The sequence below is a fragment of the Ochlerotatus camptorhynchus genome, unplaced genomic scaffold (assembly GCF_037179485.1).
Source record: "Ochlerotatus camptorhynchus isolate MF236.1 unplaced genomic scaffold, CSIRO-AGI_Acam_v1.1 ptg000737l, whole genome shotgun sequence".
Taxonomy (NCBI): Eukaryota; Metazoa; Arthropoda; class Insecta; order Diptera; family Culicidae; genus Ochlerotatus; species Ochlerotatus camptorhynchus.
In genome coordinates, this window is record NW_027041208.1 from 139,134 (window position 1) to 155,792 (window position 16,659).

Genomic DNA, 16,659 nt, shown 5'->3' on the forward strand with positions numbered 1-16,659 from the left:
AATGTTAAACCACAGCATTTAACGCTTCTTTTTGCGAAAGTGTTGTATTTTGGTATCCATTCCGGATTCTCTCAGACAACTTTGAAGGAATATTTGTTGGATCTTACCGTCGTTTGATTTAAATCAAATCGGTTCCAACGAAATTGCTTTTCATGCATCAAGATGCTCGTTGGTTCTAGATGTTAATTTATCAGTTGTAAATTTAATACCAGCAAATATTCATCAGCTCGCGCAAGCAGCATGTTTCATCCGCACCGACTGTAAGTTAATAATCCCATGATTGGTTCTAATGTACGATTCGGTCATATGCAGTTGCACCTATGTTAATGCTTGTTTTAAAATAAATACACAAGCAACTCGTACGATGGTATTTGGTCACAAGTTAAAACATCGGCATCGATCGATGTTAACGTGTCGGCATGATCGGAATAATGGTGTAAACCCAGTTACCTGAAACCAACATACCCACATCTAGTTCTCCGGCTTATCAGCGGAGCAGTGCCAATTAGCGACAAACAAACGTCGTCTTCCAGCTCATCTGATACTTCTCAAACTACACTGAGCTGCAGCAGATCGAATCATCTGTGCGCCCCTGTTTGTAATTAGTACTAGTCGCAGGGCCTGCCCCAATACAAAGGAAACCTTACTGAACCAAAACAACCGCTGATTATATTGCAACTACTGTACTCCGAGAGCTTCGACGTCATCGTCTTTGATGATTATGGCTGCTCCTCAGTCGCTGCTGATGGACTGCAGCCAGGTACATAATAATAATAAATGCAGAAGGGTGTCGGGTAAATATAAAAGGTACACAGACGGTTTTTTTTTTTACATCGGTATATAATCGTCCATGACTTTATTTACTCGAGCTCGTCAACGGCGCACCACCATATTCCAGCAGCGTGGTCGCGCGTTGTCAAGTCGGAATCTTGCTTTCTTTTGCAAACCGGGCGCGAGAAATTCTACTGGCCCTGCAAACACAAACACACACACTCGTGTAAACAAAGTATAAATCAATGCGCAATGTTTACTGCCGTAACCGTACGGGTGGTGGTGTGGCGCTTTGTGTCTCCGCTCCGCGGAAAAGACATGACCCAGCCCAAGTTCGTTTCATCTTCCAACGACCACCGGTCGGTGGTGAGCCGTGTAATTTAAATTTTGCCGGAGCTAGCGCACATGTTACCGATTGTTTCCCGTGTTCTGTTGCACCTTGTTGCTGCAAGAGCGCATGCAGCGGAATCTGGCACACGGCGACCATGGTGTGCACCAATCTATGTAGGTATGTGACCTGTTTTCTGGAACCACGGAGCACGGAGTGCAATCAATCAAAATAGATTGGACTTAGTTGGGAAGCGAGAAACAGGAAGAAAGGAAACCACATTTTCCGTTGTGGACGTGGTTGTTGTGGAGTTGTACCTACAAGGTGGATGGTTAGTACCGCTGATCAACAGAAGAGAGAGAGGGAGAGATAAAAAAAAATGCAATCACACACAACATAAGTGCTGTCAATCGTGTTGTCTACAGGAATCATCGAACAGTAAGCGATGTTTTGTTTAATAGGGTATAAGCATTCTACAATGTGAAGTATTTATGATATTCAGAAGGGAACATAAACATCGAATCAGTATGCGATGTTTCTGTTTCGGATTGTCCACCTCTACCGACGATGATGATGATAACTGTGGATTCTGACAGGTCACTTGCCGTGCTCATCCGTTCGAAAATCGTAACAAAGTACTAATTATCTCTTTCCAATTCCAATCACCCTCACAGGAAAAACAATCTGGCAATTAGTTCTGGAACAGTTCGATGATCTGTTGGTTAAGATTCTGCTGCTGGCTGCTATCATTTCCTTTGTAAGTATTAAACTTTATCGACCCAGACGTTGACCCAATTCGGCCGCCTTCGAACCAGGCTCCAGGTTGCTTCCACTGACTCTGATTCTGAACCACAGCCCGTTGGCCACGACAACCTTCGCATAACAGCACCGAAAAAGTGGAGATATTAGTAAAGTCAACTTATTGTTCTACACGAAAATGTACTTCGCGCTCTTCAAAATCACCCAACTGCGGGCGCAGAGCTGTTGTAGCAATAGCAGAAACCTTCTCGCACGTTGGTCTCTTCACACTCTACGACGAGTTAGTGCGAAGCTATTTTAGTAATCTCAAGAGTCCCATTAGCCACTGCCGCTGGATGACGCACAATACCATATAACCCGAAGGCGTTATCGATAATTAAATCCCGGTACGGTCAAACGGTTTTTCTTGAAGAGCGTATAATTTACGACTGGCACCGGCTGGGAGGGAGATCTCACAAGTTACTGTAGGAGCAAACGGCCATAGGCAAAAACAAAACAGACATCAAATCTGTCAGCTCTAGTCCCCGTTGATGTTGGACATTTTGCGCGATTCTGTCACAAATTTTCGGGTTTTGAAAAAAAAAAAATAGAAAATTACAACATTTCTATTCTTGGTTCGAGTATGATAAATGGCATGTTCACACCGCCACCGTAGCGACTTTATTCGTGTCTGCCAAGGGGGGTGGTAAGAATATGCCGACCTTGTGCCACCTACCACGTCACCCACCTCACCCACCTTCTTACTCCAATACCGCAACGCGGCGTTTTTTTATGTTCTGCGAAGGTTTTCCACGTCAACGTCAAACCGTTATTGTTGGTTGCGGTTAGCCAAAGTTTGTTTGATCTTAGAATTAGAACTGCTGGTGGTAGGACGGACTCTGACATGCGAACTGACTCGGGACGACACGGTACGCTGATTTGGCGAATTGATTTTTTAACTATGTATTTTTTTAATCTTTCAGGTCCTCGCCCTTTTTGAAGAACATGAAGGTGTTGAAGCCTTTGTGGAACCCCTGGTCATTTTGCTCATTCTGATCGCCAACGCCTGCGTCGGCGTGTGGCAGGTAAGGAAAAATGCATACAGCACACGATCATGGCCACGTCACCATCCATCATAAAGCAATGAATAAACAAATTACTACGATTTGGAAAAGGAATGAGGAATGTTTGACAGTGATCGGTCGTCGAAACAGCCGAACTAATGGAGCTAATGGGTTGCTGGAATGTTTGCAGCATGGCACTAATGGTCATGGCTATGTGAAGATGAGCTTTGTGATTTAAACTTAGTTGAAACAACAAATTTGGGCTTCCTTTGTTTTATGAACCGTTTTTGATCTACTAATTGAAACTGCAGTCTGACCCAACATTCAGCTGTCAGATTTGAAACTGCATTGAATCTTCCATCAGTCGATTTTCTTTACAGTATTTATTTCGTATTTATTAAAATTCATCTGGAAACCAATAATCGATTAGCATTTAAAATGTGCTCGATTTCAGAAGCTTTCAATCGGCTCGGAAAAACGGTAGTCAATTGAAGGGCGTTAAGGGGAAACGGGACGTTATTAAGCAGATTTTTCATTTAAAATGATATTATGTCAATGAAAATGTGCTCACTGTATTCCGGTAGGCAAGTAGAAGGCAATGAACACATCAACATGAACGTAATTTTGGTTTTGAACAATAAAACTGCTTTTGAATTTTTGTAAATTAATCATTAATTAATGGATTATGATAAGCCTTCAGCATGAAATTAAAGACATTTATCATTATTCTTCAACCATCCTAGCTATGAGGTAATTCAGGGTGTATACGACATGGCACCTGGAATCTTCAGGGAATTTTATTTTTCCTGGAAAAATCTGGACTGCTCAGAGAATTTTGAAATTGTTGTATCCATCATCAAGTATAATTCCTCAAAATTAGATAACAATATTTTAAAGTACGCCGAGGAACCTTCTCAAGAATTTCAAAACATTTTAAATTAAAACCAACTTTATATTCTTCGTAATTCACTTTTGCTCATTGAAGATATAAATTTAGAAATGGATTTATCATCAGTTACAGCATACATTCTGAAACTTGAATTGTTTTTGAATGCTTTCTGAAACATGGGTAATGTCTACAGATTTTGAACTTTGACACATTTTTTAATCCCTGGGCGAAATAACAGTCTTGGGCAAATTTTCAAAAAGTTAATTAAATAATTTTCAAGACGTCGGATGATCACTAATTTTCCAAGAAACCAAATAAAAAAAAATAAGGTCCTTGCCAAACTTTTACAGCTTATGTACTTTACTGAATAAATTTGATGTGATAGATGTGATGTGATGGAGACAATTTCAAAGGAATTCTTAAGAGAATTGTTAGGCATACTTGAAGTGCAATCAGAAGATTCATTTCAAGTTAGTTCTGTTAAACTCATAATCCCAGGTAATACGTTAGGGTAGTTTTGAGTAGAATTCCTAGGGAATTTTGAGTAGGATTCAAAGTGAATTTCCAACAGAATTCTGAGGAGCAATCCAAGCTAATTCCAAAGGTACTTGTCAGTAGAGAATTCCAACACGAATTCAAAAAAAATCCTGTTGATTCCAAAGTAATTCTGAGCAAATTTCCAACGGTAACTGAGGTAAATTTCAAAGCAATACTTAGGAGAGTTTCAATGCATTTCCGATTATCATTTTTAGAGAACCTCAAGAAGAGTATCTAGGGAACTTACGGGACATCTGAGAAATTTAGAGTTAATTTCTCAGGTAATTCAATGGACAATTTAGGGAAATATTTAGTGAACACTGATGAGGGTTTATTTCAGGAGCATATTCATTGGGGGAGTTCGTAGGTAATACAGCGAACCCAATTGAGGTTCCGATAAATACCTGAAAATGTATCGTTAATGTCCTGGAAAAACTGGAAAACTTAGGGAATTGTATTCATCAAAATGAGTCGACATTTGATTGGGATCGAAATGTCTGAAAAGTTCATAAATATAAATTCTGGTCCATTGCATACAAATTGGATCAGTCGATTTTTTTTTGACACAGGACTACGTCTGTGATTTCTATATGGAGGTACACTTTGTGAAAACCAAAAATGGAACTTGTAACAAAAATATGAAAGATTTCGAACGTTAATAACTCAGCTGCCCCTGAACCAATTTCAATAATTTTATCACCAATCGGTCAGAAATATTTCTACGCATCGGATAAATTCAAGACTTTATCATTTTTAAAAATGTCACTATTGAAAATTGCACGAATGTGCAATTGTTGCTATGATAATTAAAATTATCACCGATTTCCTGCGAAAAGCGATTTCCCTAACACAGATTTCAAAGTTGAATTCCATCCGATCTCACCAAACGGTGTTTATTCAATCACCGCGTGGTGAGTGGTGGTGTTCTCCAGTACACAACGAAAAGCTCTCCGCATGCAACGAGCTACAACCCACATGGGCATCCATAGAAGGAAGAAGAAGCCGCACCACTATTGATCGGAATCAGTAGCTCTTCGTGAGTCGCTGTGGGTCATCTATGTCAAGCGCGTCATACTCAAGAGTATACGCAGAGAGAACCCCGCTTAAATTCCTATTTCTTCAAGCTTTTGCTGCAGTTAACAAATAAGATTTGTTATATAAGACCACGTAGTCCTACGTCACCATTGCGTACAACCATATAGGGCTTTCCCTTGTAGTTTTTCTCTACTATACAGGCTTTCAGCCATTGACTGGTTCGACCCTTTATGAAGAGGGTTTCGAATGAGCGGCCCCCGTGGTTTTGTGTTTAACTGAATTCTACTGATTTTCTTAACAGTAGTTAACCTAGAACCGCTTTGATATCTTCTTTGCAGCGGCACTCAGCACTGAGTTGGAAAAACAATCAAAATCATGCCACCAAATTGAATCCTACTCAAATTGGAGTTCCGTTTACTCAAATTCTTAGACTGAAGCAATTTTCTTTCAATTTCCCACAACCATCTGCGGGATTAAAACGAAAATCGTGCAAAATTTTACTTAGTCTACGAGTATATTCTTAAAATGATCAAAATTGTCTTTGATTTTCTTCATATTCGAAGCATATTTTGAGGAGAATAAATGATAATTCTCACATTCAATGAGTGACTTTTTTAGTAAACAGGACTCAAATAATGAGTAAAACCAGAGAAAATTCAGACTGGATTTCAGGCACTTTTGTTCGGAAAAGTAGGGTTAACTGCACTTGAAGTTTGCATCAACCGATTTTCTTGACAGTGATGCACACATATCCGACTGATAATCTATACCGGATTCAAAATGGATTCCCTTGCAAATCGATAGCTTTCCTTCCGTAATTAATATCATCTCATATTAATGTCAATTTGTCGTGAAAAGCCATCTAAAATGCGTGATATCCAAACTGATGGAAAATCTAACAAACAGTTTATTCGCAGCAGCACTGGAAACCGAATCGTTTCAGTGTTCGTAAAATTTCGTTCAAACTATGCTCGTGTTTTTATCGCGTGTTTGGAAATTATCATAAATGGCCTCCATCTTGATTTCCATTTTTTTTTTCTGCCATTACCTGTGGCAAGCAAATGTTAAATGTTTGTTTACGTTTGGTGAAGCACCACCTTTGGATCCCCTCCCCCTGAAGTAGCCCGGGTTTCCATCGAATTAAGGAAAGATCGGATAAAGGAAAGTTGACTGTAATTTAGTCACAAACCGAATCATACTGAACTCAATACCGACTGAATGTGAAACTATGGAACGAGAAATATCGATTCAACCTCCATTATCATACAAAAAAAAAATCCGGCCGATCAAAACACTAACCCCCCGTTCCTTTCCACACAACACACACAGGAACGTAATGCCGAATCCGCCATTGAAGCCCTGAAGGAGTACGAACCCGAGATGGGCAAGGTCGTCCGTGGCGACAAGTCCGGTGTGCAGAAGCTGCGCGCCAAGGAGATCGTGCCCGGTGACATCGTTGAGGTGTCCGTCGGTGACAAGATCCCCGCCGATATCCGTCTGATCAAGATCTTCTCCACCACCATCCGTATCGATCAGTCCATCCTGACCGGTGAGTCCGTGTCCGTGATCAAGCACACCGATGCCATTCCGGATCCCCGTGCCGTCAACCAGGACAAGAAGAACATTCTGTTCTCCGGTACCAACGTTGCCGCCGGTAAGGCTCGTGGTGTTGTCATCGGAACCGGTTTGAACACCGCCATCGGTAAGATCCGTACCGAGATGTCGGAAACTGAGGAAATCAAGACCCCCCTGCAGCAGAAGCTGGATGAGTTCGGTGAGCAGCTGTCCAAGGTTATCTCCCTGATCTGTATTGCCGTCTGGGCCATCAACATCGGTCACTTTAACGATCCAGCTCACGGTGGCTCGTGGATCAAGGGTGCCGTCTACTATTTCAAGATTGCCGTCGCTCTGGCTGTTGCTGCCATCCCTGAAGGTCTGCCCGCTGTCATCACCACTTGTCTGGCTCTGGGTACCCGCCGTATGGCCAAGAAGAACGCTATTGTCCGCTCCCTGCCATCCGTCGAAACCCTGGGTTGCACCTCGGTTATCTGCTCTGATAAGACTGGTACGCTGACCACCAACCAGATGTCCGTCTCGCGTATGTTCGTCTTCGACAAGGTTGAAGGCAACGACAGCAGCTTCACTGAATTCGAAATCTCCGGCTCCACCTACGAACCAATTGGTGAAGTTACCATGAAGGGTCAGAGGGTCAAGACTTCCGACTACGATATTCTGCAGGAACTGGGCACCATTTGCATCATGTGCAATGACTCCGCTATTGATTTCAACGAAGTCAAGAAGGTCTTTGAAAAGGTCGGTGAAGCCACCGAAACCGCTCTGATTGTCCTCGCTGAGAAGATGAATCCCTTCAACGTTACCAAGCAGGGTCTGGATCGCCGTTCGGCAGCTATCTGCGTCCGTCAGGAAATTGAAACCAAGTGGAAGAAGGAATTCACTCTGGAATTCTCCCGCGATCGTAAATCCATGTCCAGCTACTGTACCCCACTGAAGGCTTCCCGCCTCGGAAACGGACCAAAACTGTTCTGCAAGGGTGCCCCTGAAGGTCTCCTGGATCGTTGTACACATGCCCGTGTCGGAACCACCAAGGTCCCACTGACTTCGACTCTGAAGAACCGCATCCTGGAACTGACTCGCCAGTACGGTACCGGTCGCGATACCCTCCGTTGTTTGGCCCTGGCCACTGCCGATAGCCCAATGAAGCCAGAAGATATGGATCTTAACGATTCGAACAAGTTCTACACTTATGAAGTCAACCTAACCTTTATCGGTGTTGTTGGTATGCTTGATCCCCCACGTAAGGAAGTCTTCGATTCGATTGTCCGCTGCCGTGCTGCCGGTATCCGCGTTATTGTCATCACCGGTGACAACAAGGCTACCGCTGAGGCTATCTGCCGTCGTATTGGTGTGTTCACTGAGGAAGAAGATACCACCGGCAAGTCCTACTCCGGACGTGAATTTGATGATCTGTCAGTCAGCGAACAGCGTGAAGCTTGCGCTCGTGCTCGTCTGTTCTCGCGTGTCGAACCTGCTCACAAGTCCAAGATCGTCGAGTATCTGCAAAGCATGAACGAAATCTCCGCTATGACTGGTGATGGTGTCAATGACGCCCCTGCTCTGAAGAAGGCCGAAATTGGTATTGCTATGGGTTCTGGTACCGCTGTCGCCAAGTCTGCCTCCGAAATGGTGTTGGCTGATGATAACTTCTCCTCCATTGTTGCCGCCGTTGAGGAAGGTCGTGCTATCTACAACAACATGAAGCAGTTCATCCGTTATCTGATTTCCTCCAACATTGGTGAGGTCGTGTCCATCTTCTTGACTGCTGCCCTTGGTCTGCCAGAGGCTCTGATCCCAGTCCAGCTGCTGTGGGTCAACTTGGTAAGTTTGCGGTAGACTTTCTCTCGTCGTAGGAAAGATAACTGAACTTTCTTTCGTTTTCGGCATAGGTTACTGATGGTCTGCCAGCTACCGCTCTCGGCTTCAACCCGCCAGATCTTGACATCATGGACAAGCCACCACGCAAGGCCAATGAAGGTTTGATCTCCGGCTGGCTCTTCTTCCGGTAAGCTTCAATTACGACGACATACGGCTTGCGAATTCGGGAGGCTTAATATTTTTTTGTTCTCTTCCAAACAAAACAGTTACATGGCTATTGGTGGTTATGTCGGTGCCGCTACCGTCGGTGGTGCTGCCTGGTGGTTCATGTTCTCCGAGAACGGTCCACAGCTCACCTACTGGCATTTGACCCACCATCTGTCCTGCATTGCCGGTGGTGATGAGTTCAAGGGAGTTGACTGCAAGGTCTTCAGCGACCCTCACCCAATGACCATGGCTCTGTCCGTCCTGGTCACCATTGAGATGTTGAACGCCATGAACAGGTGCGTTGATTTGCGAGGAATTTCGATCGCTTTAGGGAATATGTAACCATTTCTCTCTCTCTCTGTCTCTTGTCCACAGCTTGTCTGAGAACCAGTCTCTGATCACCATGCCCCCATGGTCGAACTTGTGGCTCATCGGATCCATGGCTCTGTCGTTCGGTCTCCACTTCGTCATCCTGCACGTCGAGGTGCTTTCCGTAAGTATTGAGTTGCAATTTTTGGTACCGGTGTGGTAAAGTGATTCTGACCAAATCGGATCGGATGCGGAGCAATTCGCCGACAGTTTGAGTTAGTCAACAGCGATTGATTCCAGAAGCCGTTTCTGCTGTATGGAGAAATAATGCCTATATCTTACTTTTCTCCCTCAAACAGACCGTGTTCCAGGTCACCCCACTGAATGGAGACGAATGGTTGACTGTGATGAAGTTCTCGCTGCCAGTTGTACTGCTAGATGAAATCCTGAAGTTCGTCGCCAGAAGGATCTCCGACGGTGAGAGCTATATCAAAACTATGCATTGGCTAGTGTTAGCGTGGGCCGTGTTCTTTGCTTACATCATATGGGGTCCATACTAAACAAAAAAAACAAAAACAGAACAACCGAACGCAATTAGGCGGTTTAAAAAAAATGCTACAAGTAAGAGTTTAATTTCGCGTCTAGTAAAACAAGTTGATAGTGAAGGGGAATCTTTAGGAACTAAAAAGTCACTCTCGGGCGATCGTTTCAACTGTGGCTTTTCTCTCCGTGTTCGGTTCCAATGAAGGACGGTTTTGCAATTTGCGTTTGAGTTTGTTCTGCTTTTCACCTGGAATCGATGTAGAAAAGTCACATTTGTAAGCTTGACGGCCCGAGAGATAAGCGCGGAGCGATTCGCTCCAAAATAAGTCTAATTCGCGAGAGGCGTGCGCGTGATCGAGACGATACGAGTGATTTTAGCAAAACTGAACCTAGAAGCTGATGATAATTCTTAAGTGATCCGTGATTGCAAATGATTGTTGAATGTTTATTTTTTTTAATTACTGTCGTCCTACTCTCATAAGACTTCCCCTGTAATTTTTAGTTGTTTACCTAAAAAAAAAAATCTTTCCCTACGTTTGTGTATTACAATTTTTCCCTCAGAACGGTAGGCGCGTGTTGTGCATAGGATTCGTTTCTGTTTTTAAATCTCAAACCAAGCAATGGACCCCATAGCGAAGTGTTTTCCTGAAACAAAAACACCTTTTGCGATTAACCTCTATTTCTACACATTATGAAGGATAAGATCAGCATGTTAACCGCAAATCATTATACAACGTTGCTATACAATCGTATATATTTATATACATTTCATCCAAAAAAAAAAGATACAAAAATTGTAAATTGTAATGCAATACTATTAATAATATATTATACACCAATACACACAAAACAAACTACAGGAAAGCAAAAGCAAACGACTTGAAGAAAGTCTTTCCAAACCAAATTAAACCACACAAACATCCGCTTTCACCAACTCATATGTGCAACAAAAACAAACACGAATCCTATAAACCTCTGTTTAACCCTCCCCACGAAACCAACAAAAAAAAAAACGAACACAAAATTAAGTACTACCTAATGACAGTGATAGTGAATGAGTTCTACCTTAATATGCGCGAGTGGAATGCGTTTGAGTGATCTTTACTTTTCGTTTGTAACTTTCCCTCATAATCATGTAGCACCTTAACCTATCCTAAACTGCGACAACCCTTTTATTATAGATCTTCCTATATCCTATCATTAGATCGAAAGCTAAGCAGAAAACGGAAGATAACTTATTTAAACTAACCTTACATCCAACAAGCATCAAGTACGCAAAGCGAACGTTTTGTTTCTGACATGAATTAATGACTAATATAATTATCTGTTCATCGAATTTTGAACACTAAGCCACTCTTTAAAAAGTGCTTATGGTAGACTCAAGTTATCGCAAAGATCGTGCAGAATTCTCTTTCGTTTCGAAATACACACGATACACACGTACTAATTCGCAGTAACATAACCTAAACTTTGCTTGCCTGATACACTTTTGAGCTCGCTTCGTTTGTTGTGTAAATTTAGAGCATGATGATGATGAAACAAAACAAAAAATGAACAACTCTTCCACAAGAACAAAGGAAAACAAATCACCAAATAATGTTTGCAGCTGTCGTCGGAACATGAAAAGTATTTTGAAACACAGGGAAACTAGCATTGATCGTTCCTATATTCGTTCTCTCATTTGTCAGATCTTTGGGCGTATGCTGTGAGTTAGAATTAAATACGAACACGACGGCGTACGCTCAAAAGTAAAACCAAACCAACCAACCAACCAACCAACAAAAATACGAAGACTTAAATTATTGTACCCTGCCCTTTTTACTCGGTCTTATTACACCTTTACAACACTGTATTCAATGTACAACCCGTGAGAAATAGAAAGAGAGCTGATCAGCACTAGACGTAAATCGCACATTTTTCTTCTCAGATTTTCTATCTTACTAAACTCTAATACGAAAAGATGTAGCATCTGTAAAACAAAAACACAAACAGTATAATCTATCATACGAAGCAAATTCTAGGCGAGTGGTTTTCTCATACTCTCCAATTCTGAATCAGAGACGAAGGATGGACATAGCTAGAAACGGCGCTGCCTTTATTATTCCACCTGTAATGGGTAGTCGTTATATTTTTCGAAATTTATCTTCTCATGCTTATCCCCTCACACGCTGATGGTGCAACTTCTGTTTGGCCAGATTACGATGAAGAATGTGTACTTAATTTAAAAAAACGTAGTCGGAATTCCTAAAATTACCCGTTTACTTACAGCGGTACCCCACCTGCAATTGATTTTATTTGTGTGAAAACCAATAGAAAATTGCCAGATACAGAAGCACAACTGATAGACATTTTGTGTGTGTGTGTGCCTCAGTAACGGTAGTAGAATTGCAGCATTGAATTCCATCCAAGCGTTAGTCGATTTGTCGTAGTTATTGTTGTTGTTGTTGTTTGTTGAACAATCTTGAGCACAGCAACTGAAATGAGGGGATGCTTTTTAAATATTTTTTTGCGAGCAAATTTGCTTGCATTGTTGTTGAATTGTTATCTGGAGGACAGAATACTTTTTGAATGTGGCGTGTCTCTTTGCTTGATTTTTTTTCTCGACCGTTTTGACGGCTCTAAATGTCTACCAAAAATAATGATACAGAACAGAATGGAAAACCAGAAACAACATTAGCAGCTCTGTGTGTGTGTGAACTTTCCATGCACACGACACGGAACAGATAACGGTGAGCGTAATATGAATTGAAGGGAAAACAGCAAGAAAATCAAGTTAGCGTAATTAGATAATAAATGTATACATTGATGAAATTTTGTTTTTATTATTTCATTGCTCTTTTTTTTCGTGATTTGATGAAACTTAAGTAGGGAACGAAACACTGAGTTTAAATTAGGTTACTTCGAAATCTGAAATCAATATATGACACAGACCCATACACACAACTTTATACAGCAGCAGAAGTTGAACAAGAGCGGTGTTAATTCAAGTTGAAGAAAAATACCTAACAGTAATCATAAACACACACACACACACATCCAAGATTGTGGGAAATCAGTAAACAGCCTATGAATATTAGTAAACTTGTAGAGAGAGGATCAAATGAGTAAAATAGTTGTTATTATTATTCCCCGGTATTTGTTGACGAAAGCAAACAAGCTCTAAAAAGTAGTATAGTACAACAAAGATAAACCGAACGCACTTCATTTTTGCGAGCCGGTTGTATGAAACATTATTAAGGAAAAAAAAAAAATAATAATGAAAATCGAGATATGACTGTGTGAATTTTGTTCAACAATAGTTTTTTACTCCAACTATTTAATGAAAAAAAAAACAAAAAGGGAAAAGCAGCAAGCAAATATGATTATCATTACTGTAGTGAAGGAACAAAGAAAACTGACTAATGGAAGTCTTCTTGGCGAGAGAGGTCATTAATGAAGACATGAAAAACTGAAAACCTAGAAAAAATGCATTTTAAATATATTTAAAACATTAACAAAAAAAAAACATTAGGCGAGTGTGTTTACTATTTTTTTTACTAACCCTCATAACTAAATTCGTGCTTCTTTCTCTTCTCTAGCCGCACAAAAAGTCAACACTGTCAACTGTTGGGTTAAGGGAAGGGAAAGTCGTCGAGAGATTTGCAACGTGGAAAAAAGCCCATCCGAGCGATCTCCCGGCCGCTTAACTAATAGAGCGTCGAACTTCACGCGAGTACCGCTCGAGTTCGTAGTTTTCTGAATACACTTCCACAAGATTCGCTGAACACTTTTCATCATTGCCATCGCCACCTTTCTAACCGAGATCGTGCCTACGGATCTTCTTCGCAGAAGACATACAAAAGACGAAGATTCTCATTTCTACCAGCAAGTGTGTTGTGAACAAGTGATTGATCGAGAGTGAACGCTTTTGGCCTTTTTAGCCTGTGCATGATGGATTGCGCAGATACCTTTTTTTAGCAAGAAACCGACCAGTCGAAGTGTGAGTCATCTATTTCATCATTCCCGCGCATAAATCCACCTCTACTTTGTCATGCTCCTTGTACTTCTCATCACACATTCCTTGCGATGAATCCTCTTTCATTCGCAGTAAGTACCCATTCCATGTTCGATGTCTGTAGGATATGCACCATTCCATCCGGAAGGATGCTAGTAATTGTCGCAATAGTGCAACAGTGATTAATAACTGTGTAAATTATAATTGTTCGAGACAAGCACAAATTTTAACAACGGGCACTTCACTTTAGAATAGATGTTTTCCGGAAATGCTCTATTAGTATAGCATATTGTAGCTGCAAGTAGTGCAACGTGTGAATGTAAGCTGCTGGACTGGTATCATGGGTGTTGGTAAGGTACAAATAGTAAAGCCGAGTGTTTATCGATTAATTCCAATGTCCTAAACTAAGTATGAAATTTGAACGGAAGCGAATTTCGTATGAACTGCTTGTATGAAAAAGTCGTTACGATCGTCGTACATAATGTGGCCTATAGTTTAGTTTACTCATAACCAGAAACTGCAGGAACGTAGCGATGAGCAAAACAATCTTCTGAAAATTGACGAAAATTTTACTCAGTCTAGAAGTAGTATCAATAGACTGAGTGAATCCAATCTTTACTTTTCTCATATTCGGGAATTTCATCCTGGACAAACCTGGAAATCATGAGACATATTTACTCATCGCTGAGTTCTGAGTTCCTGCATTTTATCAAACTAAAACTAAACTCAAATTTGGGTCGTTCTCATTCGCCGTGTACCTAAAAAAGTGAGTTGAATTTGCCGAGATTCTCTACACGGCGAATGAGAACGACCCAAATTTGAGTTTAGTTCACTCATAATCGCCAAAAGTGAAGGAATTCAGTGATGAGTCAATTTGTCTCATGGTTTCCTGTGGAAAACCTAAAAAATCTGACGGAAAATGATGAAATTGACGAAAATTTTATTCAGTCTCGGAGTAGTACCAATAGACTGAGTGAATCCAATCTTTACTTTTTTCAAATTCGGGATTTTTTCCCTGGAAAATCTTAGAAAAACCTGAGAAAACATGAGACAAATTTTATCGCCGATCGGTAAAGGCGCAGCTACACTGCGAATGAGAACGACCCAAATTTGAGTTTAGTTCACTCATAATCGCCAAAAGTGCAGGAACTCAGCGATGAGTTAATTTGCCTCATGTTTTCCCAGGATTTTCCAGGGAAAAAAATCCCGAATTTGAGAAAAGTAAAGATTGGATTCACTCAGTCTATTGGTACTACTCCGATACTGAATAAAATTTTCATCAATTTCCCCATTTTCCGGCAAATTTTTTAGGTTTTCCACAGAAAACCATGGGACAAATTTTACTCATAGCTGAGTTCCTGCACTTTTGGCGATTATGAGTGAACTAAACTCAAATTTGAGTTGTTCTCATTCGCCGTGTACGAAATAAGACCATGCTGGAGGAGGTGGCTGGGTTCGATTCCCGGTCCGGTCTAGGAATTTTCCGGGTTGGAAAATTTCTCGACTTCCCTGGACATAAAAGTATGATTGTATTGTACTTGCCACACAATTTTACTAATGCAAAAATGGTACAGGTATCCAAAGCCCCCAATTAATAACTGTGGAAATACATCTTGAGAGCAGCTTGAAATGCGAAGAAGAAGAAGACTGAGTACATGTTTAATGGATTTTCCTCATATTCCAGAAGTCTTTCCTGGTTTTCCACGGCTTTTTTTCTCGGAAAATGCAGCTCACTTTTGACGAAATTGAGTCGTCAATTTTGAGTTGGTCTGATCGACCGTGACCTTTGATTTGAAGGTTCCATCATTCAGCACCAGAGCAACGAGTTGGATCGGTTGGATCATCAAATTCTCTTTTCCGTCAACTATGTCACTCTAGTGGCGAGTAATGAAACTATCACTGTGCATCATTAAATACAGTGAATCGCAAAAGTGTTGATGCTGGAAACGTTGGAATTTTCGTTTTCTGTAAAATCAAACTGAACATTGCATTAGGTAGGTCATAAGCAACATTGACAGATTATCTTCGTCATTGCATCCCCACGGCCATGTGAAGACATTCCCAGGTATTTTTAGCACACAGATCGATAAAAGAAGCTTTTATCTAGCATCTAATACGGCAAACACATCAAGAAACGGTTCTGTGCCAAAGTAAAAGTCGACGAAGAGAATTGATCAATGTTACTTAGGACCTAATGCAATGTTCAGCTTGAAATATGTTTCAATACGGTTTACAACAGAATCCCTAACAAAAATAACCATAAGAGCTTAACGACGTGTTCGGGGTACCATCCAAACCACTTGTGAGATAGTTCTACCATGCCGGCTACCGTTCATTTATGGTATTTGTTTATTAGGGATTCCATTAGTTTGTTTTGTTTTTCTCTATGGGATTGGTTTAAGCTTAGCCACCAGAATCCACAGACTTATTTTTCAACGGCCATTTAATAACGCAAATTAACGGTCAGAGAAGCCAATGACAAATCTATAGAGATTGCTGACAGCTCGCTTACCACCACAAACATAGCCGAGCGGTGGCTTGTGATCATCCTAAAACACCTTCCCAGCAGGAAATATTGCTCATAAACGTGCCGCCGAAGGTGCTGTCGGGTTGATTTCAACTTGCCAGCACACGATTATGAGCGCTTTTCCCTGCTACGAAATCTTTGCTCAGGTTCTAAAAAGTATGGCGACATGCAAGCTTGCAAATGCTCATTACTGCTAAAATGCTATTTTTCGGATTTATGAAGCTGTGAAATATTTTATTTTTATTTTTTTAATTTACAAGATGCCAGAAGAGAAGGTAAAGTGTTTGTATGATACATAAAATCTGTCAATTTAGCTTTCAGAGG

The 16,659-nt window shown here is 41.1% G+C and overlaps 1 protein-coding gene across 4 annotated transcripts in view; it reads left to right on the top strand.

Annotated features, from left to right (window-relative positions):
• SERCA (ATPase sarcoplasmic/endoplasmic reticulum Ca2+ transporting SERCA) overlaps positions 1-16,659 on the top strand; it is a 57,240-nt gene that overhangs the window by 38,275 nt on the left and 2,306 nt on the right. For all 4 annotated transcript variants that reach the window (XR_010518895.1, XM_065238188.1, XM_065238189.1 and 1 more), the window contains exons 4-10: positions 1,774-1,856; positions 2,821-2,922; positions 6,692-8,758; positions 8,827-8,942; positions 9,022-9,258; positions 9,338-9,455; positions 9,631-9,748. Coding sequence is in view for 3 of the 4 variants with exons in the window: in XM_065238188.1 (XP_065094260.1) it covers positions 1,774-1,856; positions 2,821-2,922; positions 6,692-8,758; positions 8,827-8,942; positions 9,022-9,258; positions 9,338-9,455; positions 9,631-9,748 (2,841 nt within the window). In the remaining variant the exon portion in view is untranslated. The remainder of the gene's footprint in view (positions 1-1,773; positions 1,857-2,820; positions 2,923-6,691; positions 8,759-8,826; positions 8,943-9,021; positions 9,259-9,337; positions 9,456-9,630; positions 9,749-16,659) is intronic.